A 25,932-nucleotide genomic window follows, 5' to 3' on the forward strand; every position below is an offset into this window, starting at 1 on the left:
GAATGATGAGTGAATGGAAGTGTGGCTCATTGGATTGGGCAAATTTGGGCTGTCCGGACATTGCTACTCCTCATCCTGCCCTCGGGTGGGAAAGAAGGTCCAGTTGATGATGATGATGATGATGATGATGATGATGATGATATATATACAGTCATCTCGTGTAAAGTGCGTGAATATGGGCGACACAGCCCGTCGCACTTTATAAATTCGCACTGTGCGAAGCATGGTATCCCATGTTGAAATGGCTTTATGGGCAACACATCCTGAATTTTTGTATGTTGATTCACCAATACCTATCCCTAACTAAAATGCAAAAGGAAACCTTACAATAGAAACATGCAAGAGTTACACTATATACAGTATTTATGAAAATTCAAAACCATACCAGCATTGTACAGAGGGTAGATAATGCGATTTGTTGTTGTGGTACCCGACACCATACCACGGAAGGTGAATCAAAACACTCAACTGCTGTTCTGCACGGGCCTCATCCCATTCTTCACTTTCACTCTTATCACTACTGGAGAGGTTTTGGCTCTCTATTGTTTTTTTGTTTTTTTTTCTTGTAAGGAACAGTTTGTGGGCTCTTAGCCTTTGGTTCCTTCTTTCATGCATTAAAAGAAAAAAAAAAAATAATCCACCTTTCCACCCTTGGTACACTCATACATGTGAAAAATCCTTTTGGTAATGAATCATTCTGAATCATTACAAACGAATTTTTGGTAATTAATCATTCTGCATCATTACCGATTGAATTTTTGGTAATTAATCATTCTGAATCATTACCGATCAAAATTTTTTTTTTTACCACATTGCCTCACATTTGGTAATGAAAAATACCAAATGACAACACTGGTGATGATTGCACCAGTGAGTAACGAATGCTCTTAAAGCACAATTTTGTGTGGCCAGTTTTATGGAATGCACATCTTAGTTTGCACTAGGTTTGGTGCTGCCTGTTGCTGCTCCAGGAAGCCCTCAAAGTCCAGGTCAGGCACTTCAGACATAACGTCATCATCCTGCTGCTGTGGCCACCACTCACTCACACACCAGCTGCACCCCACCACACATACTCACCAGCCCCACCCTAACCCATTGCGCGCGACAAATTATGCTCGTGAGTTGCGAGAGAGTACCGTATTTGCCTTAATTTTTCATGCCCATTGCACATTGCAAGTAGCAAACGCACTTTCTAAATAATTAATTGTTGTCAGACCTCCGTCGCACATTAGGGGAGATGACTATCTATCTGTTTATCTATATACTGTATATATATATATATATATATGTAGTTCTTAGATCTCTCATGCCAGTTGTGGTCATCTGTATATTCACAGGGAGTAAATGAAGTCAGTGAACATCCAGTCTGTATTCACAGGGAGGAAATGAAGTCATTGAACATCCAGTCTATATTCACAGGGAGTAAATGAAGTCAATGAACATCCAGTCTATATTCACAGGGAGTAAATGAAGTCAGTGAACATCCAGTCTGTATTCACAGGGAGTAAATGAAGTCAATGACCATCCAGTCTTCCCAACTATCGTGGACCGCAATGCCCATCGTTTTGGACAACTTTTTCAGCGTGCAGAAGAGTTGTTTCAGAGACTAGAGGGGGTCAAGGAGCGCTTCATTGACTTATGTGCACTTGGTTCATGTGATGTTGAGCAGCTGGTGGAGAGAAGCTGCAAGACTGCAGATGACTGGGACAGGTTAGTAACTGGAAAATATTATGCAAATACTGCGTGCAGTACAGTAAACCCTCAACTCGCAGTGTACATATGATTTTTAATTTTTCAAATATTAAGTGATCCATCATAGTGTGGATCCTGTATTTCCACTGAATCATTATAGATGGGTTACTGACAATATCCATTTTCATCTTTTCCCTACCAGTATATTGATAAATAGATACCCTCCATTGGTTTGTAAAGAACAACATATAAATAGTCGTGTTGTGGCATTGTAAAAAAAAAAAATTAAAGGCTGGAGCAAGCCATCTTTTGAACATCTGGTTTGTACATGCACTTCCCACTTACGATTCTTATCTCTGCCCAATCACCAGTGCATGTAGTGTCTGCTCTCATACTTCTAAGTTTTCATGCTGTGTGTTCTTTCATTTCAGCACTTGTCACCAAGCATAACTATTATTAGTGAATGATGGCCAGATAACTCAATTGTTCATTCATGCCTTCTTTGAAGCAGTCATTACAGTGGGGCACCAATTTTCGCGCCTAATTGGGTCCAAAAATAATGTGCGAAAGTGGAATTAGCGAAAATTGGGGCATTGTCTTTATGGCAAAAAGGCTAATTGGTTCCCGGTTATCCTAAAGTAACATCAGATTTTCATTTTCACTTGCAATACAGTACATCAAATCACTATTGTACATTGTATTGTGAGATACAAACAATAAAAACTGTACAGTACACATTATATGAGGAGAAACATACCACAGAGACCAGGTTGAGATGTTTAATGGATGTTGGGGGTAAGTATCCGAGCCTTTCCTCCTGACTTTGAATGTCCCGGCCACTTTTTATCACCACCACTGCCTCCCGGCCCTCCCCCCACACCACCAGGCTCTCCCCCCACACCACCAGGCCTTTTCCCCACACTACCAGGTATAGTAGAGGCCATTGAACCGTGAGAATCCAACACAATGGAGCTAGCACGCTCGTACACAATGGCGGGAATGGGTGGACAGAGTGTTGACATGACGTCATTCAAGATGGCGGTGGGTTGCGGGCGGGCGGTGCAGGAAATTCAAAGTTCAAAATATTGTCCCAAACCCAAAATTTGTGCGCGAAAATCGATTTTTTTCAAGCGAAAGTGGAAGTTAGGGAATATTTGGTGCATGCTGCGAAAGTGGATTCCGCGAATCCTGCTGTAGCGAAAGTTGGTGCCCCATTGTATATTCATCCTAAGATAATACAAAGTGTCATTCATCGTGTGCTAGAGCCCATAAATGCATTCAGTCGTAAGTGGAAGAATTCATAAAATGAACATAGTTGGTAGCTGCATTATTGTTTTCATTTGATTTCTTCATTCCACTCATTTCAGTGTAATGTCATCAGTAAAAACTGGGTGATACACAATGCTGCTTGTCACGTGTTGTTTTAGAGAGAACTAGAAGGGGACTGAGCTGCATACTTGACCCATGTGAGGCTGCATTCTTGACCACATAAGACCAGTTTGATGCAATATACACCGTTAATGAGGTAGCCCATGTGCTATTTTTCCCATTCATATAATTTCAACATCAATATAGATACAGTATGAGTGTAACTTGAATCAGTTGCTAACATTTCTTGATTTTGTTAATTTGAATACAGTATTTGGAAAAAGATGTCATGATTCAAGGATTTACTGTATCAGATTTTTGACATGTAAAAGAGGTGCATGGAGACAGGGTATGGTTACATGTTACATGTTGCAGAATTTTGTAGGAGTCTGTGAACAATGTGCTTTGAAAGTACTGTACATGTGGATGAGAGTAAATTGATGGTTTTTGAGATAGGTGATTCTCAGTGCGTTGAACTTGTGAATAAGAGAGGCATGAACTGATGTGGATGTTTAAGTACCTGGAACAATTATAGAAATAAGAGATAAGTGTGCAAAGGAAGCAGAAAATAGAGTACAGTAGCACAGGTAAGGAAAATGGCTAGTGCTGGAATGACTGTTGAATGAAATAGAAGTCTGAGTGCAGTAGCTGCAAGAGGGTTGCATGAAGTAGTATTAGTGTTCACAGTTATGTGTGAGTGTGAGAAATTGGTGGGACATGAAAATGAAAAGGCAGGAGTTAAATCAGTAGAGATGGCATTATTGAGTAATTTGTGTTGAGTTCAAAGAGTGGATAGGATAAATATACACCCCACAGTTGGATTGTGTTTAGGAAATCTGAAATGTTATAATATGGGTCCATTGGGGATATGTTAGGTGGCCAGCTATGATTACCCTCATGTGACTTTACGTAACCTTACCAAAGCCCAAAACCAGCCAGGTTAAAAGTCATTATCACTTGCAGTACTACAGTACACTTGTACTACCACTGTAAACCATTGCATATAGAGTACTGAGCATAAAGCCTAGTGAAATCACAATATTGTCAACACACACACACACACACACACACACACACACACACACACACACACACACACACACATTACAAAAACTACACTACACTACACCAAAACTACAAAAAGGGCAACTACCATAACTTAAAGAAGTACTTCTTAGAAGTAGATTGGGAAAAGGAACTTAGAGGACAAGATTTAAATGTTATATATGGAAAATTCTGTGAACTTTATGAAATAGGAGTCCCAAATTACATCCCACAGCACAAAGAAGCAGAAATGAAAATAAACAAATGGTTTAATACAGAATGTAAAAAAAAAGAAAGAAAAAAAAAAGTCTAGTTGTGGAATAGATACAGAAGACACAATAGTGAGAGGGCATATAACAGCTATAGACAGACAAGAAACAATTATACAAGGATAAGGAGGGAAGTCCAAAGACAGTTTGAGGAGGACATAAATAAAAGTAGTGATCAACCGAAACTATTTTACAGCTACGTCTGAAGCAAAACCAAAGTTAAAGATGAAATACAGTCCATTATGGACAAAGGGATCATCTGTACACAAGAGAAGGATATTTGTGAAGCACTAAATGAATACTTCCAGTCAGTTTTTACAGAAGAAAATAATTTTGAGAGAGATGATATGGAACATGCATGCCCACATATATTACCAGATACTGTACTACAGTACATACATTTCAGATGACTGACATTTGATTTCAAAGAAGAAAATATTGGAGAACAAATGAAATATACCTACTTAGTGACATTAAAGAAAGTCACCTGAACGCCTTTGATAGCGTGTTTATTGTCGATCCCGCCGACTGGGCTTGACATCACCACAGCAGAAAAACTCAGATGTATTCAATTTGAAACCATAAATAGCAATGGAAGCCTAACTGGAAGTACTGAAACCTAACTGGGGGGCTTTGCCCCCAGGACCCCCCCAGTGATTATAACCTACCTAATCTAGTGTAAACAAAGATGTGCATTCCAGAAATTGGCACTAAAACAATATCATGCTTGAAGAGCATTGGTTAATCATTGGTGCAGTTGTCACCAGGGTTGCCATTTGGTATTTTTCATTACCAAATGTAGGCAAATTTGGTATTGAAAAATTCATTTGGTAATGAATCAGCATGATTCATTACCAAACTGATTTTTCACATGTATGAAGATAGAGAGGATGTAGATGGTGGATTGTATGCTGTCTTTGATTAATCTGCTAGCCTACATAGTGCAAAAATGATCAACATGCTGATACGTAAAAGGAGTTATTGTTTCCATTTGTAAATGCTGTATAATTAGTAAACAAAAAATGCTTGCTTTAAGAATTTGGTAATGAAAAGTTAAATTTGTTAATGAAAATTGAGGAGTTTGGTAATGTGGCCGAGTTCAGATCTGGCAACTCTGATCATCACCCGACCATGTGATAGTGAAACAGTCACTCAAGTTGGTGAGCACATGACTTTTGCTTGACAGGGGTAATAGTGGGTGGAACCATGGTGCTGTAATATTGCACAAGGCCAAAAAAAAAAATGCAGATGGATGAAGAAGCAACCAATCAGCAGGGCAGAGTGCAGGAGACGGGCAGCTCAGCCGTTTTGTCAGGTAGCGCTCCATTCGAATTGTCAAAATGGCGGGGATAACCTTGTCAGACAATGGAAAAGGGTATAGATTTGTAAATGTTGAAACAACAACTTGTCGAATAACAATTTGGTCGAGAAACGAGGGCTTGGTGTATTATTATATATATTATTTCATTCATTCATTGCCAGACGCCATGTATCCCAAACGGAGTGGGCAAGGGCATAGAGTTAATTGTTTTACAGGGAGGGGCACTAATCCTCCACCAACCCATATACCATTTGATTATTGTAGTGAATGTATAATACAGTACAGTACTGCAGTGGTAGTAAAAACAGTTTAAAAAACATTGGTGCGATCTGGACAAATGTCTGATATATCGGACACTGTCCAGGCTAGCAAGGGGAAGTCTGGAAGTCGCATTTATTGGAATTTTGCTCTTTCGGAATGGCTTGGGCCCCAATTAGTCTGTTATAGTGAGGTTTTACTGTGTGTATGTACAGTATATATAAAATTTGAGGAAGCGAGAAAATTGATGAAGAAAATAGATAAAAGGATGAATTTCATATGAAAAGCACCTGATGGGAGTTGTGTTCACATTATTAACTTGGGAGTTGGTGGAAACTATGTATCCTACAGGCACCATGAAGGCACAGTTTTAAGTGGACTGTTTGGCTTGTGAGATGAAGCTGAAAGTTTTATAAGCTTGAATGATAAGTAAATGGGTCTTTTACCAATTTCATAAGCTACTCTGTTATATTGTTCTTTAGCTACTATCTTGTTCTTGTTTGTGGAACTCTCGTGCCCCATAAATCAGTGAGAAATAGAGTTAAGATGATAATGATGTGATATCAACATGCTTTTGACTCTGTTGCAGAAACTTCCGTGCATCAAAGGCAAAGGGTCAAGAGATTGGAAAGCTTCCAAGCTCAGAAGAAAAACTAGATTGTTTCAGCATCAGTTTCCAGCCATTGCGTGTAGAGCTTGAGATAATGAATCGCCGTTACTGGGACATATTGGTACAGTCACTCCACAATGCCATCATTACAGACATCAGTACCATTGAGAGGTTCACCGAGGATGCAATTGAGGTTAGTTTTTTTTTTTTTTTCCCCAGTTGGTAGTTCAGCATTTCAAAAAGGTAGAAAGTCGCCTCCACTAATCACCACAGAAAGTGAATTGATAGTGAAGATTTACCAATCTTTTTACAACTATAAGTCAAGGATAGAGTGTTTAGTTAAGCACTCAACATTGGACAGATTCCTTAGTTTTTTAAATGTGATATTGACTGTGTATGCTTGGCATGTCAGAACTGAGCACTGTTTTCTTCCCAGATTGAAACAGTGCAATTACCTGCTGCATCCTAAAGTCTTGGTCTGTTTATGGCATTCATTTTGGAATCTTTGTTCCACATGTTTATTTTAGTTTGTGTTTGATGCACATTTCTAGACAGAGTTTGGTGTTGCTTAGTTTGTAAGTGGGTAATTACCATTGTCCTTGGAAAATGCTGCCATATTGTAAGTGGTTGATTACCATTGTCTTAAAAAATTGTCGTAAGAGTGATGTGTGACCATAAGCTTGGCAACTGTATACAAGTACATTTACATAATCAACACATTTAACCCCTAACAGGGAGGTGACGTTACATAACGTCCGTGCATGAGGAGGCGGGCGTCATTACGTAACGTCCGGCCATTTTCGGTCCTAATTTATTGGTGAAATCGGGTGATAAGGCATCCTAGTCACCTACTGTCCTGCCCTCAACCCACCCAAGCCATGAAACAAGTAAAATAGAATATGTATACATAGGTTGTAATGTTATAATTGTTCAAGAAAAATAGAATATACAGTAGGTTCGCACAGTGCGCGTCATCACAGTGCGCGATTCACATTGTGCGCGAGTAACCAAAAACCCTTGAATGCGTAAGTTTACCACACAGAACACGAGGCAGAGGCAAGGAGTGGCTCAAAAATGCCATTTTCTACTAGTGCACGACCACCCCTCACACAGCGCATCACGTGTTGTCATGTTGCTGCGTGATGGAAGGCAGGACTGAGCTGTGTATATCAAACATTAGCAAGATCCTTGCTGCCATGGATAAGCTCAAGGAGGAGGTGAAGGAACAGGAAGTGAGCAACATAAGAATGGAGGAACTTCTGGTTGGTATCGACAAACTCTTCCATTTCTACACAGACAGGCGCAGGGAAGAAATAAACAGGAGAAGACAGATGCTCATAACAAGCTACACACACCGGGCTCAAGTTGGTGAAATTGCGGAACCAGTGACATCGTCTGCTCCTGTTCCTGTTGAGGATGAAGAGGATGCAATGTCAGAAGTGTCAGCATTGGACTTCGAAGGGTTTATGGCCGAAGTGAGTGACTTTGATGCTCCTGGGGAAGGTGCTCAAGAGGAGTCTATGGAGGGAAGTGTTGGTGCGGTGGGAGGTGCGATGGGGAGTGCGGCACTGTAAGTGTTGCCGCGCCTCGGAACCCCTGTTATTTAAGGTCATCAGGCCTGTTGTCTACTGTTGTTAAGGTGACTACCCATATTTTTGTTTTTGTAGCTATAGCTTTAGTACAATGTCTGAAAAATATGACCTTTATTATGTCTCTAAGGGCCAAAAAATGTCCAGGTATAAGGGGGTACCGCCCATATGTAATTATTCCCATAAGATTATGTATTCCCAGTACGCAAATTCCCAGTGCGCAAGGTCGTGGACCGCCCAATCTCTCGCGCACTGTGCGAGCCTGCTGTACGTGTGTAAGTTTTATTGTTATGAGTGTTGAAGTAAAATAGAAAATACTTACATAAGATTTTGAGGACAATGAACAGTGTAAAGAATTCTATCTATCTATCTATCTATTGCCAGACGCCTCAATCCCATTTGGGGTGGCCACAAACAAATCGCCTCCAAGTCGCCCTGTCCCCCGCCATTTCACTGCCCTGCTCCCAACTCACCCCCCTCTCTCTCATATACCTCTCCACCCCATCCCTCCATCTCATCCTCGGCCTCCCCCTCCCTCTTTCCCCCTCCACCTCACTCACATACACTCTCTTCGTCAGTCTTTCACCCTCCATCCTCTCCACATGGCCAAACCACCTCAGTGTGTTCCTCATAACGCTTCCTATCACATCCACATCAACACCACAACGCTCCTTTATATCCACATTCGTCAGCCTGTCTCTCCATGTGACTCCACAGGCTCCTCTTAAATAACTCACTTCCACTGCTGTCACTCTTGACTTGTGTCCTTCCAACAACGTCCAAGCTTCACTTCCATACGTTAGAGTTGGTATCACAATACTGTCATGTAGTAACTTTTTCACTTCCATGCTCACTTCCCTGTTTCTTATCACTGCTTTCAAAGAACCAGCAACCTTTCTTCCCTGCTGTACCCTTTCAAGCACTTCACCCTCCAAACCTCCATCCTTACTCATCACACTACCCAAGTACTTAAACGTACTCACATTTTCCAAATCCTCACCATCCAACCTCGCTGTACATTCACTGACTTCACCTCTCTCAAAGACCATCACTTTACTCTTCCCTACATTCACCTTTAGATTCCGTTTCTTACACACTCTCCCAAACTCATCCACCAAGCCTTGCAGCTCCCCTTCGTCTTCACTCAACAACACAGTATCATCTGCAAACAACAGTACAGGGAGTTTCCAAACACTATCCTCTCTCACCATGGCCACTCCAACATCCACTACCCTACCTTGTACCTCTTTTATTACCCCATCCATGTACAGATTGAACAACCATGGAGACATGACACATCCCTGTTTCAAACCAACTTTCAAAGAGAAAAATTCACTTAGTTCACCATCCACACGCACTGCAGCCTTCGCACCATCGTACATACTCTTCACAGCATTCAACAACTTCCCATCTACTCCATATATTCTTAACACTTTCCACAATCCTTGTCTATCCACCCTGTCATATGCTTTCTCCAAATCCATGAAAGCTGCATACAACTTCTTTCCTTTCTCTAGAAACTTTTCCACTAAAGATCTAAGAATGAATATCTGATCTACACAACCTCTTCCCTTCCTAAAGCCTCCCTGTTCTTCTCCAACTAATTTCTCTGTTCTTTCTCTAACTCTGTCAATAAGTATCCTACCATACACTTTTCCTATTATACTAAGAAGACAAATGCCCCTATGATTACCACACACTTCTTTTTCCCTTTTTCCTTTGTACAAGGGAATAATTATACTTGACTTCCAATCCTCCGGGACTCTACCTTCCTCCCAGGCCAATCTGCACATTTTCATATGTGAAAAATTTAGTGTTCAGTGAAGAATAAGAAGATGAGTGAAAAGTTCACTAGCCTTACACAGGCGCACCTTTTGATAAAGCTGCCTGCCCGCACTCCTTCCTCACTCTCCCCTCCTCCTCCCCCCTCAGCCGGCAGAGACATATTGCCACATAAGTAATACCTCTTAACCTTCGTTTTTCATCCATTTTCATCGATTTATGCATGTTTAGGCTTATTTCCTTTATACTTTATTTTTCCGAAATTATGCCACCCCACGTGGTTGTATAATTGATAAGTCGTCCACCCATAAGGGATTAATGGTCTCAGGGTGCTGGAGAGGAACTTTTTCCATTTGGTGTTACTGATATAAACAGGCATCTTCATTGCCTGGCAGTACAAGCATCTCTGATGCTGGAGAGGAGTTTTCATGAGGTTGTGCTCTTACACTGGATGGAGAGAAACAGATACAACTTGTGCCCAGGAACTGAGCTTCCTAACCCTGCACGCATCCTGGTAGGTGAATCCTGGTCCAGTATGGGGGGGTATTATCATCTGTGTGGTAACAGCTGCTTCATATGCCATTTTTTTTTCTCTCTCTCTCTCTCTCTCTCTCTCTCACAGGAAATGGCTCTCAGATGGCCATTTTCCTCCTTCTAATAATTGCCAGAGGCATGAAAGCAAACCCAGTACATTTGCCTGGTTTGCTCCATACCCATCACAAGCACACACTGTATTACCGTACCACTGTATCATTTGTTCACGGCCTGAATATGACAAAATCAGGACATTCTAAGCAAGGATACTCAAGCTTTCACTGTATTTTCAACAGCAGGAGCCACTGATACTAAGAATATTTATGACTAAAAGTGAGAGCAAGGTACATAGATGGAAATGGGAAGAGCCAAAAGTAGATGACTTGCTTGTTGGTGAGAAGATATTGCCAGTGCCTGCCTTGGAAATAATTGATAAATAATTCTTGGTTGGACAAAAAAAAAAAAATCCGTTTGTGGTCAAAATCATCAAAAAAATCCTGTCAGTAATGAGGCAGCAGTGTAGTGTAACTTTTTTTTATGTGAAATTCTTTAATTTGTGACTTGGAAAACATGTAAGGTAAGGGTGCTAGCACCAAGGGAAAGTTTGGTGCTACTAAGGGCACTGAGGACGGACCTAAAAGAGTAAGGAATAGCCTTTCCCACGATACTGAATCGGACATTGTTGAGCACCATAAGGATGGGCATGGGGTGAATAAGATTGCAGAAGACCAGCCTTCCCATCACCTCGCATCATTGCATTACTCCACACCCACCACACCACAGATCTTTCCCTCAGCCTCATTGCTTCTCATTCTCCATTGCTCATCACCTACTCCTGATGACCTAGAGTGATTGCCCAGGCCCTCCAGGTTTCCTCCATCCTTGGGCGGGACCCTTGGTGATGACTTGGATTAGCCTGCGACATTCTTCAGGTGGGTGGCAGAAATGTTTGAGATTTTAAGTTACATGGCCCTTGATCCCTAACATATCCTTAACGAACCCATGCCAAATCAGCATTGATTTATGATCATTTCATACTTGATGCAGCCTGACTATAAATCAAGTCATTACACCAGGTTGTTGCTTGTAATGATTCCATTACCATTTCATAGGGCTTCACTTCATGATTTGGTGAAAGTGAGATTTTGGATGTGTGGATTTTTATTATTTTCAGGAATTACCTGCTGTCCATCCTGTAATCAAGAGTGTCCACAAAGTTTTCTTGCTTTCCTACTGATGTATTTTGATAAAGTTCATTAATGGTGTTGTTTTGGTTGTGCAGTGTTTCAAGTTCTGCTTAAGGGAGCTGAGTCTTACTGTTAAAGTTTGTTTCTGCTCTTGATGAGCTTCTTTGTTTAGTGGGGAGAAGTTGGGGTTGAAGTTTTTGGCATTGCCACTAGGGATGTGAAATTTGCTGGCTGTTGTAATGAGTCCGCTGATGATGGTAACTGTTTTGTAAGTGTTTGGAAAAGAATCTGTGTTAAAACCTTCTGATGCTTACTCTGTCTTGAGTGAATCATATCCAATATGCCTTCTTGTAATGAGTGAAGATTTTCTATTCTTTATCCATTTTGCTTTTCATGTGTGTGATTTGATAATAAGGAAGTAGTCTTATGAGAGATGTTCATTTGTTCATTCATGAGTTCCAACATCCCTGCATGCATTGATCTTGCTCACTTAATGGTGGCTGTCCATGCTGCTTGATCTCCAGGAGCTTCTCTAACAGTCCTGTCTCTCCTAAGTAACACTGCATGATCTTGTCCCAGGTCTTTTTTTTATCTGCCCCTTGAAACTTTATCCTCATGTTCATATCACACTCTCCTCACCTAGTTGTCATCTTCCATCCTCTCCACATTCCCAAACCATCCTAATCTACCCCTTCTGATCACAACACAAATGCATTCAAGTTCTACCTTCCTTTCAACCCTTCATTCACAATCTTAACTCCGTTCAGGCTTGTCATTCATGGACATATTGCACATCCATCTAATCATTTTCATCACTGCATGTAGGATTGTATGAATATTCTCCTCCTATACTGCTCAGTTCTTACTAATGTACAATATTACACATCAAAATTTGCTGCTTGCAAGGATCTTTAGCATGAGGAAGAACTGTCTCAGTGTCAGGAGGGGCAACAATTCTTAGAACTTCATCCGACCACCCCTTACCCTTACCAATAAGCTAGCTCCAGCCCCATTTTCAGCACATGTCATGTCTCCTAAAAAATAAATAAATAAATAAATAAAAATCCAAACACTCAGGAGACTCTCTAGCAATATTAATCCTTTCTTGCCTTTCTTCCTCTGCATGCACTCCTCTTCTCCACACACTACATACGCAAAATCAGCATTATTTTGCATCCCACCTATAATACCATTACATCTCCAATGCATCTACTTATCACAAACATTGTACAAGATGGAGTTACTTTCCACTTCCTTGTGGCAAACTGTACATTGCCACACACACTCTGTTTTGGCAGTACCACCACCTGCCCTAGATATCGTTACTTTTGTTTTATCCGTGTTTTCCCTTAAACCTTTGTACTCCATTCCATTTCTTCTCTTTAATTGTGTACTGTTTTTCAAGAAGTTTGTGTAAGGGTGCATAAAGTGATGTCAGGGGGTAGGCTGTCATTGGGTCTGTTCAGAGGCCATGTTGGGCTTTGGTAGTTATTTAGAATCTCTGTAAGTTCAAATTGCACTAGAATAAGGGCCTCTTAACTCTCATGTGAATGTGTGTTTAGCCATGAAGGGTTCTTTGTATTTATATCACTGGCTGTTATTACACTTGGGATGCACTGGAAGAGGGTGAGGGATATGGTGTATCCTCAGGGTATGATGTGATGGTACAGTATGTAGCTTTGACAATTTTGTGTGTTTCATTTTGTATTTTAATTTGTATTGATGCTATTTCTGTGGTCTTGTCATTTAATACATGTAGTAATTAGTATTTATATATTTCCAGGTTTTGAAAAGGCAACCTCAGACTGTGGAAGAAATAGCCAATGCTAGCAACAAACATGCAGAATATGCAAAACAAACTGAGGAGATGGTGGAACTTTACAATGAGGCAGAGCGTAAGAATAAGACCTTGGCATCATGGACAAAGGAGCGAGTGGAGCAGCTGTCCCGTGTCACAGTGCAGTGGGACAACTACAAGACTCTGATGGATAATCATGAGCAGATTGTGGCGAAACAGGTCTGTAGGTTCACAGTGCAACATATCTTAGCTTCCAGACTGTAGCTGAATGGCAGTTAACCTTTTGAGATTCCTATGACGCATTCATGCATCATTTCAAATCCAACCTCAGAGATTCTGATGACATGTTCATGCGTCATTTCAAGACGTGTTTGTAATATATTCATCATAAATTGCGTTTAAGTGTCACAACTTCAATTCATTTTTTTTTTTGAACATACTACAATTAAGTACAACTGTTCAGCTTTAAATTGATGCCAAAGCCAACATTCTGTCATGGAAAGTATATCTACAAAGATCAACCAAAGAAAAAGATTGCTAAGTGAATATGCCACTGAGAATTAAACAAAAATATGCATCTTTTTTCTTTTGCTTTACTGCACAGTAACATGCATAAATAGCCATCAACTATAAATCATTGTAAAGGCAATTTAGCGTAGCGTTACATGGTTCAACCCAGATAGATATATCTTTAGTACCTGATTCTTGGTGAATATTTTTCTATGGCAGGGTATAAAATTTATGGTGTTCGTCTAAATTCAACTTGTCATTTTGACTTTTTCTTTTTTTCTTTTCCTTTTTTGAACATACTGTGATAAAGTACACCTGATCAGGTTTAAAATGACACCAAAACCAGCATTCTATCCTGAAAAGTATATTTACACAGACCGATCAAAGAAAAAGATCCCAACGCAAATATACGGCCAAGAATTATACAGAATTTTGCATCTTTTTTCTTTCACTTTACCATGCAAAAACATGTATAAATTGCCATAAATACTAAATCGTTGTAAATGTAATCTATCGTAGTTTTGCATGGTTCAAACCAGATTTGCATATCTTTATTACTTTATTCTTGGCGAATATTTTTCTACGGCAAGGTATAAAATTTTTGTTTTAGCCTAACTTCAACTCGTCATTTTGACTTTTTTATTTCAGTTTTCCTTTTTTTTAACATACTACAACAAAGTACAACTATTTGGCTTTAAAATGCTGTCAAAACCAGCATTCTATCATGAAAAGTGTAATTAAACAGACTGATCAAAGAAAAATATCGCGTTGTGAAGATGTGGGTCAGCACGAGAGTGACTGACTCTAGGACAGACGTAATCTGAACAGGGCTGAAACCTGATGGGGTTAATCTAGATCATGTTATTGCTTTATCCTCTCTGTTGTTCTTGTTTCACAATGATTGTGTGCATGGTAGGCAAATTGTTGCCTAGTATTCCCCAATAATGTTTCTGGTGAAAGTTAATAATGCTGTCTGACCTTGTGCTTGTAGAGTTTTTTGTTCTTTTGATAATGTTATGTATCTCTTCTGGAGTGAAGGAGTTTATGTTGGTGACATGCAGAAAAGATTGTTTTTCAGAGTCGGTGCACCTTCATGTAAGGCGACTTGTGTTTATGTAATGGTTCTTGAGCACATCTTTTTGGTCTTTGTATGAGGGGATGTGTTGGGTATTGAAGATGATGAAAGCGTGGGTCTTGGAGGTTACTTGTTTGTGATCTAATGAGATTTTTAAGTGTTTTGTAGAGCCAGGAGGGGTTTGTGGAGTGAATGAGTGTTGTTACAAAGAATTTTCAGTAGTCTGTTTTCCTTGTGCTAGTATTGTCATCAGTTTTGTTTCTTAATTGTTGGAGTCTTGCAATGTTTTGTGTGTGTGTGTGTGTGTGTGTGTGTGTGTGTGTGTGTGTGTGTGTGTGTGTGTGTGTGTGTTCTTACCATACTTAATTGTTCTTATGTAAGTGTATGTTCTCAGGATATCTCACCCATGCTCCATATGACAAAAGCCATCAAGATGTGGAGGCAAAACTAAAGTGTGGAATACTTTCAGAGAGTGTTTGTGCCATCAGAGTATTAACTGAGTGATTAGCAACTTTTTTTTTTTTTTTTAATAGAATAATTGTCACAAAAAATGCAGTTCTCTTTCCAATTGGTGCAAAAATAATCATCACAGACATTCCCAGACCCTTTTCTCCTCTTCAGCATTTCACCTCTTCAGCATTTCACCTCCTGACACTTCAACAGTACCAGTGGCAAAAACACCTACATACTGTAATCACTCTTTGGGCAGTACAACACTTAACTATCAGAACACTATGCTACAGGTCCCCCTTTCCAACATTGACCCATCAGAGGTATCCTTAAGCAGAGCTGCTCGAGTTCATCATGCCAGGTGTAGATCAGGATATCAGCCATTCATCCTCAGTTACCAGGTTATATATGGATTGGGTGGAACCAGACATGGCATGTGCTCCATCTGTAGAACAGACCCTCACAACATAACTCACATGATTAAGAGCTGCACAGCACATGTCACACTAAGAAACAGACACTGCACCAGCAGTGAGGGAGACTTTAAGATGACACCATTAGGCAGTTGCCTATGTGTGGTCAATAGGTATACTGCTGCGCCAGACTTGACCAGGGTTTAGCAACATTGACAAAACCAATATGCAGTCCTTCTGTAAAGAAGTAATTGAAGGTATTTGGCACTAAAGGGTCCCAAATGAAGGAAATGTGATGAAAGTTTGGGTAAGTTCATACAGTGATAACTAACCCTTTTATGTACTGAGATTTTTTTTTTTCTTTATAAAGCTAGAAGAGTTTAGATTTAGTATCTCGTGAGGCTTTCACCATAATAATAATAATCCTTAGTTTTTTAGAGGGATTGGTGTGGTTGCATGTATCTTTTAACTCATACTCTGGTAGACCTAGAACACTATTATCACAGTCACTGTTATGTTCAGCCATCATTACACTAGTGGTGCATGATAATTCTGCCAAATATTACTCAAAAACCAAGAAAATAATAGTGCTTTGCAAGAACTTGCAGAGAACAACATGTCAACAAGGACTGAAGAGATGGTGGAAGTCACCCAGCCAATCAGCTGGCACCTGAGCCCACTCTTCCCATGCTGATTGGCTCAGTGGATGGGAAGTAGATATCTATGGTAATGGGGATACTTCTGAACCAGAGCACCACACTAGCAGTTTGGTGCATTCAGCCATTTTACTAAGTAGGAGTTTCAGCTTTATTTCCAGTGCTGAAGGGGACTTTTATCCAACTCCATATGCTAGAGAAAGAACCAGAATAATGGTATCCAGCACAAGCTTACAGTCACCTGGAAGGGCACTCTGGTCCCTTTAGATGTGGATGCCCTCATTTATATGTAAACTGTAAGGGTCGAAATGAAGTGGATCCCTGTTCTTCCTTCCCTTGATGCCCTCAGTCACCCCCCTACATCCCTGGTTATGTGAATTAGCCAAGAAGGTCAAGCTGTAACTGAGACAGCCAGCAATTCGTTATAATTTTCATTACAGTTATACATATGTCATGGAACAAATGATGTATTGCATGATTGGAGATCGTTATATGATTATTGATTAAAATGAGACATGATTCTGAAGCCATCTGTGACTGTGAATACAACATAAGGGACATCAGGTTTCACATGTTCACTGCAAAACATCCTACTAAGCACACCCAGTACCCTCAGCATATTTTCCATGTGAAATCTTAAGGGATTTACAATAGATTCTTAATGCAGTAAGGTGTATCCTGAATGAAGAGTAAGTAAATCAGTTACAACATGATGTTTTTATGAATGGGTGATGTAGCAGTACAGTATCAGTAGCCAGTGTATCTGTAAATAGCATCAGCTTACATTAGAATCTTATTAATTCTACAATTTTGCTGGGAATCATGCCAAACCTGTTATTTGTCTTCCTAAACACAATTTCATTCATTCCAGCTACTCTGAACTCACAAACTCGGACTTTTTTTGCTCCTTGTGATATCTTACTAAAATAAAAAACTCTGTAATAACTTTGCTTCTTCCTCTTTTCTTTAGCTGTTTCTTCAGTTGTCAAGGTTAAACTCTTCCCCCAGACTTTTTCCTCTTATTCAACTTTGGATGATTATGTTGCCATGCCACCATCTCATCCCCTGTCTGTCTTCCTCATGTATGTCATTAAAATTTTCTCAAAATATGTACCATATGCTCTCATTATCTCAAGGCTGATAAGCCATACAGTATTTATGGGGCCCCTCGTATTGTTTTACTAAAGACCTGTGCTTCTGTATTCACACCCTGCATAAGCAGACTTTTTTTGTTTTTGACTGTCGGCTTGTAACTTTCCTTCTTGCAAGAAGTTTGCCCTCTTTCAGCTTGTCTCAAAGAAGAGTGACCATTCCCTACCCTCCAACTATTGTCTCATTGCTTTAATATCTTTCATTTTGCCTCGCCCGGATGGAGTCGAACTAGGTATTATTTTGGGTTGAGTTTGTTTGTTTGTTATTTTATTTGTTAGCAACATTACGGGAAAACATTTGAATGGAATTGCATGAAACTTTCAGAATGTGTGGGCACTGGTCCTCAAACAAAGTGATTAAATTTAAGAGGTAATCGAGTGATCTTCAAAGATCAAAATCAAGGTCATAGATTTTCAGAGGGCTGTAACTTGAAAATGGTTGGAGATAGAGATATTTACTATGATGAAACTACCGGAACTCATAATATGGGCTTTCATTTGACACCAAGACCTTTGACCTTGAATGACCTTGAAAGGTCAAACTCAAGGCCATGGATATTTAGGAGGGGTCTAACTCGAAACTGGTTAAAGCTAGAGATATTTACTATTATCTACATATAGGAGGTCTCATGTGGGTTTATAACTGGTACCTTGACCTCAGACCATGAAAGGTCAAACTGAAGTTGGGGATATTCAGGGGACTATAACTCAAAACTCATTGAAAACAGAGATAATTGCCAAGTTACAGGAAGTGTCATTTGGGCTTTCATCTGGCAGCGTGACCTTTGACTCTGAGTGGCCTTGAAAGGTCAAATGCACGATCACGGATTTTCAGAGGGCATAGCTTGAGAGCATTTGCGCCATTACATTAGACTAACTGTGCACTGACAGTAAATGTCAGAAACAAACCAGTATTTAACAGCAATAAAGTAACTGCTGTCAGGCGAGGTTTGTCGTGCCTGGCACCACTTGTAGAGTCTTTAAATTTATCCTAAACTGGAAGATATATTAGCACCTTTTTCTCATAACCTTTCAGACAGCCATTATGGGTTCCACTAGGAATGCTCCACTGGAGGTTTTCTGACACCTGGCCATCCTCATTTGGAAACTTTGGCAAAACTTTTGCCATTGCAAATGACTTCCCCCCCCCCCCCCCGTCATACAGTTTCTGTTCTTTCCTGTGCCTTCATCACCAGCTTCCATTCTAGTCAGCCTATAGCTGCTATTGTAGAGTGCAAACAATCAGTGGTGGTTTTTCTCAGGGTTCTGTCTTGTCACTAAATGTCTTCCTTCTATTCATCAATTATCATCCGAGCTGTATGTCTACTCCTATCTGCCTGTTTGCTGATGATTCCACCTTTCATATTTCCATCTGCTGTTCACAGCATCCATCACAGCTTACTTCAGCGGTCATGGGATGAGGCTATGGTGAGCCAGGTGTTATTTCTGATTGGGGTAAAAATAAACTACTTTTTAGTGCATAAATAACTCAGCTCCTATACCTTTTAACCTACCAGACTATTCCAAAACAGTACTCCTTAATAGTCAACAGTATATTGTACTGGTATCCCTTGCATAAAGACAGTTCACTAAATGACAGGCAACCTTAGTCCACAGTGTTTCCATATTATTGGAGACTTTGTTGTATTGCAGATTGAGGCAATCATGGGCAACTTGGAGAGCCAAACCAACAACTTTAATAATGAAGTAGAGAAGTTTGGGATGCGATGGTACCAGTTACGGCCAAGAGAGGATCAACTTGAAGGGGACTTGGACATTCAAGCAGCTATTGCTTTTATTGGAGAGAAACGACTTGAATGGGACCAACTGATGGAGACATGTGACAGACTCAGGTTAGAAACTGCTGAGCTTTTATCTTAAAATTTATGGTTCACTTGTCATCCAGGATTTAGTGGTTTGAGAGCTGTGTGGTTGTTCCATGCCCAGATGCTCCTTTATAATGCAATTGCTCTGACAGCAAAGAATATCACATTGATATTTATTAATACTGTTGGCCAGGCACATAAAATACCTTTGGCATGTACCTTTACTTTCCTTATAATTAAGAACTTATGTGCAACCCTGACATATGCAGTGTTGTCTTGGACACCATATTTTTCAGAGTGACTTGCCCATCACCTCAATCTCCCCTGCCTTGTATTATTTATTTTATTTATTTATTTATTTATTTGGTACATTGTGGAACCAATCCCTCACCCTCTAGGCTGTTTATTTTTACTGCGTGGTTTGTGTGGATGTCCTTTGGCCTCTGTAATGTGAGATTTTATGTGCTTTTGAGCTTGTTTTGGTGAGGTAGTTGCCCTTGGTCTTCTCTTCATTTTTTTTTTTTTTTTTTCCATAGGTAGGTGAGGACACTCACTGTCAATTCAGTGGATGTAGTGCTGCTCTTGGGTGACTGCCTTTTCCTCTCTTCTTTCCTTCCTTCCTCTTCTGTCATTCTTTCCTCTTCCTATTGTCAGTGGGTGACTTTACACTGAGTGCAAAACCAAATGGCTTCCTGTATGCCACGAAACCATTAACTATGCTGGATGGTAACTGTATAAACAAATTATGGCTCCTGGTGGTTTAGTGGGTAATTAAGGCACTCCAATTGGATTGAGTCTAGGCAGGTTTATATCCAAGTGATGGTTGAGGTTTATCACTCACACAATGCCTCTCAGCGATGAGTGAGGCTGGTTGCTTCATCTTATATGTCAAGACCAGCTTGCCTAGCCCCAGGCTCCTATGCTTCTCATGGGGCAACACAGATGATGATGATGACTTTCTCAATCCCTCCTCTCTCTAACTTGGTGTATTTGAGGTTTGGTAACCATTCCTATTTTGGCCTTGACTTTTTTTTTTTTCCAGTGCTCTTACAGCTGTAAGGTTCTGTTTAGTGATCATCAGATTTATGAGTCCCAGCAGAATGTAGCGGCCTATACAGTATCTGTTACTCAGGCCAAGTGCCACCCATTGGCTTTAGGTGAGTTCTGTTTGGACCACTCCATATTTTTTATTAGCAACCCCTGGATTACCTCATTTTGAAAATCTTAGTTACACTCCCGGATACAAGAGACAGTGATAATGAGAGTGAGGATGAGTTCAGCAGAGGGAGTGACACATTGATTAAGGGAGTGAATAAAAATGTTTGTGTGCAGAGTTTTGTAGATGTCTGTGAGGGTTATGCCTTGAGAGTAAATGTAGAAAAGAGTAAAGTGATGGTTATTGAGAGAGAAGGTGATTCCCAGTGTGATGTTACAGTGAATGGAGAGAGACTGGAATTGGTGAGAGAGTTCAAAAACCTTGGTACAGAGATAGAAAAGAGAGGAAAATGTGCAAAAGAAGTTGAAATTAGAGTGACAAAAGGAAGGAAAGTAGCAGGTGCTATGAAGGCCTTGATAAAAAAACAGAGGCTTGAATGTTGCAGCAGCTCAAGGCTTACATGAAGGAGTGTTAGTGCCAACTTTAACATACGGGTGTGAGACTGTGTTATGGCATGAAAATGAAAAGTCAAGAATAAGAGCAGTGGAGATTGGACTGCTGAGGAATGTATGTGGAGAAGAGGGAGTGGATAGGATATGGAATAATGTGATTCATGAAAGATGCGGAATGAGGAAGTTGGTGGACACCAGAATCAAAGAGAGTGTATTGAAATTGGTGGTTATGTGGAGAGAATGGATGACAATAGAGTGGGGAAAAAAGTATATCAAGTGAATTTGAAGGGGGGAGGAGGCGAGGTAAGCCAAGAAGGTGGAGGGATATGGTGGATGAGTGTATGAGGAAGAGAGATAAGGTAGATGAGTGTATGGAAGTCAGTGAGGCTAAGGGACTGACAAGAGACTGAGCTGGCTGGATGAATTTTGTACGGAGAAGCTCATAACCAGGGATTTAGCACTCCTTTTTAATGTGACAGTGTTCAGATTGACTCTGTCAAATAGGTGTATGTGAATCTACAAATACGTGGTGAAATTTTTTTTGGCCTATCTGATGGATCCAGGATTCTGTGAGCTTGAATGATGAGTGAATGGAAGCATGGCCCATTGAACTGGGCAGACTTTGGATGTCTTTATGGTGCTACTTCTCACCCTGCCCTAGGGTGGGAAAGGAGGTCCAGATGATGATGATGTGAATTTGTGAAAGAATGTGATTATGATTCAGAAACGAATGTAGTAGGTGAGGTGAGGGTGATTGAAGGTGATAATGTGAGAGAACATAAGGGTGAGTGTGAAATCAGTGACAGACAGGGAAATATGACAGTTACAGCTGAATTGAAGCTGAGTGTGTATGAAGGTGTAATCATACCTCTGTGTTTCTTTGGACATTTATGGAACTCCTGTAATTGTTAGGTGCAATCAACATTGTGTCCCACACTGTAGAGTGTAGTCAGCACTGATAAACTAAGGTTCAGCATATCATATCATATCATATATCATCATCATATGCTTCAGAAATTATTATGAAAAATTGAGGGTTTGTTCATATTTCCCCACTCTTGAGAAATTGAGTGAGCTACAGTAATATGAAAGTGGCTTAAAGTCAGAGAGAGAGAGAAAGAGAGACAGCATTCCCCCCAACCCCCTCAGCCACTGGGGGGGGGTGATGGGGGACATTGCTTCTTGGTGCTGGTCACAAACCTGGATAAATGGGTTGGGTTGGTGTCTGGAGGAGATGGACATTTTGCCAGAAAGTCAGTTTGGATTCGGGAGTGGAAAGTTGTGTGTTTCCAGCTTGTTGAGCTTCTACTCAAGGGCGATTGACATGCTACAAGAGAAAGACGGTTGGGTGGATTGTATGTAGTGTATTTATATTTGGAGAAAGCCTTTGACACAGTACCCCACAAGCAACTAATATGGAAATTGGAACACATAGGAGGAGTGAAGGGGAACCTCTTAGAGTTGATGAGAGACTTCTTGAGAGACAGACAAATGAGGACAGTAATAAAAAACAGGATGTCTGGATGGAGGGAAGTAACGTGTGGAGTCTCACATGGCTCGGTGTTAGCGCCCATAATTTTCCTGATATACGTAAACGATATAATAAGAGAAATAAACAGTTATGTAAGTCTGTTTGTTGATGATGCAAAGATCTTGAGGAAAGTAGAAGTTGAGGAAAACTGTAAAATGCTGCAGGAGGACCTGGATAGGATTCATGATTGGAGCCGGATGTGGGAAATTAAATTCAGCGCAAAAAAAAAAAAAAAAAGTGAAATATTGGAAAGATAAATGGGTAAAAGTACCGGTAGGTAGGTGGGGGCACCCAGCATCCACTCACTCAATGTAGTGCTGCTCTTGGGTGTCTGCCCTGTCCTCTCCTCCATCCTTGTTTCCTTCCATCTTCTGTCTTTTTTTCCTTCATTCTTTTCTCTTCCTTCTGCCTACAGGTGACTTGACACTCCCTCTTCTGTCTTTCATTCCTTCATTCTTTCCTCTCCCTTCTGCCTGTGGGTGACTCTACATTGAGTGACAAGCCAAATGGTTTCCTGTACACCAGGAAACCATTTACTACGCTGGGTGGTAACCATATAACCAAATTTTGGCGCCTGGTGGTTTAGTGGGTAATTATTGTGCTCCAGTCGGATTGAACTGGTGAAGGTTTATATCCAAGGGGTGATTGGGGTTTATTGCTAATGTAATGCCACTCAGGGATGAGTGAGGCTGGTCACTCTCATCTTAAATGTCAGGACCAACTGCCTATCCCTGGGCTTCTACGCTCCTCATGGGGCAACGTAGGATTGGATGATGGATGGATGGATGGTAAAAGTACCCAGAGACCATCACTGAATTATTTGATGGGTAATGAACTGATCACAAAAGTGAGAGAAGAGAAGCACTTGGGAGTGCTGGTCCAGGATAATTTGTCACCTGAAAAGCACATTAACAAGATAGAGAGACATATATTCTCGCCACTACCATAAGAATAGCATTTCTCTACATGGATGAGGAGATGATGAAAAAATTGCTAGTGGCCATGATCCATCCCAGGTTGGAATATGCAGCAGTAATGGGGTCCCCACATAAAAAGAAAGATATAAACAAGACAGAGAGAACACAAAGAACAGCTACCAAGATGGTCCCTGGCCTGGCAGTTCTGTAATACAGGGGAAGGCTGGAAGAGCTAGATCTGCCTTCCTTAGAGGAAAGGAGAGAGAGGGGCGACATGACTGCAGTGTTCAGGGCCAGGATGGAAGTAGAAAAAATTGACAGAGAAGATCTCTTTGTATAGGATGGGAGGGTAGCAAGAGGACACAGAATGAAACTGAAAAAGCCAGGTTGCTTGAAGGGTATCAAGAAATATAGTTTTCAGTATAGATGCATAGACCTTTGGAATAGCCTGGACAGAGAGATTGTCCGGCCTAAAAACTTAAGTGAGTTCAAAGCAAAATTTGACTTATCAGGAAAGAGATGGGACCCCACGGGCATAGCTCGTTTCCTGATCATGACAACTAGGGAAATACATACCAGTTCATCATTCAGTGAGAGTGTATCGTGTAATGATTCATACTGTAGCCTATATAGGTGAAGCTTGGACTCTTTTGGAAGGACACATGTCAACAGTATTTAGCTATGGTCCTCCTCTCTGAAGCTTTGGCCTTTGAGCCTACAGTAGATTATTCACCTAATATGCTGGGTACAAGGCCTCTACATCATACAAGTTACCACAGTTACCTCCCTGAGGTGTTCTTGTATGTACTCATTTTACCTGCCAACCCAGAGGGTTGATGAACAACAGAATCGGGTGATGCCAGCTAGCTGTACCATGGTGCCAGTGGGCCAACAGTTTCATATTCAACATTGGTGTGTTTTTGCTACATATCAGGCTAGCTGTATAAGCATATACAGTGCAGCAGATTCAGACTACCCTGAAGGTTTTGCTTTAGCCCAGCAACAGAATGAACATCTTGATGAAGTCACTGTTGCCAGCTGTGTTGAGTGTCCATCTACAGCCAGGTTGACTCTGGTGTCCTTGTTCTGTGTGTCTGCAAGTGCACGTGGTTGAGGTCACATTCCTCTCTCGATTGAAAAACTATCCAATAGTAACACAAATACTATCTATCTATCTATTGCCAGATGCCTCAATCCCGTTTGGGGTGGCCACAAACAAATCGCCTCCAAGTCGCCCTGTCCCCCGCCACTTCACTGCCCTGCTCCCAACTCACACCCCCCTCTCTCATATACCTCTCCACCCCATCCCTCCATCTCATCCTCGGCCTTCCCCTCCCTCTTCCCCCCTCCACCTCACTCACATACACTCTCTTCGTCAGTCTTTCACCCTCCATCCTCTCCACATGGCCAAACCACCTCAGTGTGTTCCTCATAACGCTTCCTATCACATCCACATCCACACCACAACGCTTCTTTATATCCTCATTCGTCAGCCTGTCTCTCCACGTGACTCCACAGGCTCCTCTTAAATAACTCATTTCCACTGCTCTCAACCTGGACTTGTGTCCTTCCAACAATGTCCAAGCTTCACTTCCGTACGTTAGAGTTGGTATCACAATCCTGTCATGTAGTAACTTTTTCACTTCCATGCTCACTTCCCTGTTTCTTATCACTGCTTTCAAAGAACCAGCAACCTTTCTTCCCTGCTGTACCCTTTCAAGCACTTCACCCTCCAAACCTCCATCCTTACTCATCACACTACCCAAATACTTAAACGTACTCACATTTTCCAATTCCTCACCATCTAACCTCGCTGTACATTCACTAACTTCACCTCTCTCAAAGACCATCACTTTACTTTTCCCTACATTCACCTTTAGGTTCCGTTTCTTACACACTCTCTCAAACTCATCCACCAAGCCTTGCAGCTCCCCTTCGTCTTCACTCAACAACACAGTATCATCTGCAAACAACAGTACAGGGAGTTTCCAAACACTATCCTCTCTCACCATGGCCACTCCAACATCCACTACCCTACCTTGTACCTCTTTTATTACCCCATCCATGTACAGATTGAACAACCATGGAGACATGACACATCCCTGTTTCAAACCAACTTTCAAAGAGAAAAATTCACTTAGTTCACCATCCACACGCACTGCAGCCTTCGCACCATCGTACATACTCTTCACAGCATTCAACAACTTCCCATCTACTCCATATATTCTTAACACTTTCCACAATCCTTGTCTATCCACCCTGTCATATGCTTTCTCCAAATCCATGAAAGCTGCATACAACTTCTTTCCCTTCTCTAGAAACTTTTCCACTAAAGATCTAAGA

The 25,932-nt window shown here is 40.9% G+C and overlaps 1 protein-coding gene across 1 annotated transcript in view; it reads left to right on the forward strand.

Annotated features, from left to right (window-relative positions):
• The window catches only part of btv (dynein cytoplasmic heavy chain beethoven), a 228,401-nt gene that overhangs the window by 53,137 nt on the left and 149,332 nt on the right, over positions 1 to 25,932 (forward strand). The window contains exons 13-16 of the mRNA XM_080284359.1: positions 1,502 to 1,710; positions 6,542 to 6,755; positions 13,438 to 13,671; positions 19,361 to 19,560. Coding sequence (XP_080140485.1) covers positions 1,502 to 1,710; positions 6,542 to 6,755; positions 13,438 to 13,671; positions 19,361 to 19,560 — 857 coding nt within the window. The remainder of the gene's footprint in view (positions 1 to 1,501; positions 1,711 to 6,541; positions 6,756 to 13,437; positions 13,672 to 19,360; positions 19,561 to 25,932) is intronic.

The sequence above is a fragment of the Coenobita brevimanus genome, chromosome 101 (genome assembly GCF_032717465.1).
Source record: "Coenobita brevimanus isolate Jiangsu-jjx chromosome 101, ASM3271746v2, whole genome shotgun sequence".
Taxonomy (NCBI): Eukaryota; Metazoa; Arthropoda; class Malacostraca; order Decapoda; family Coenobitidae; genus Coenobita; species Coenobita brevimanus.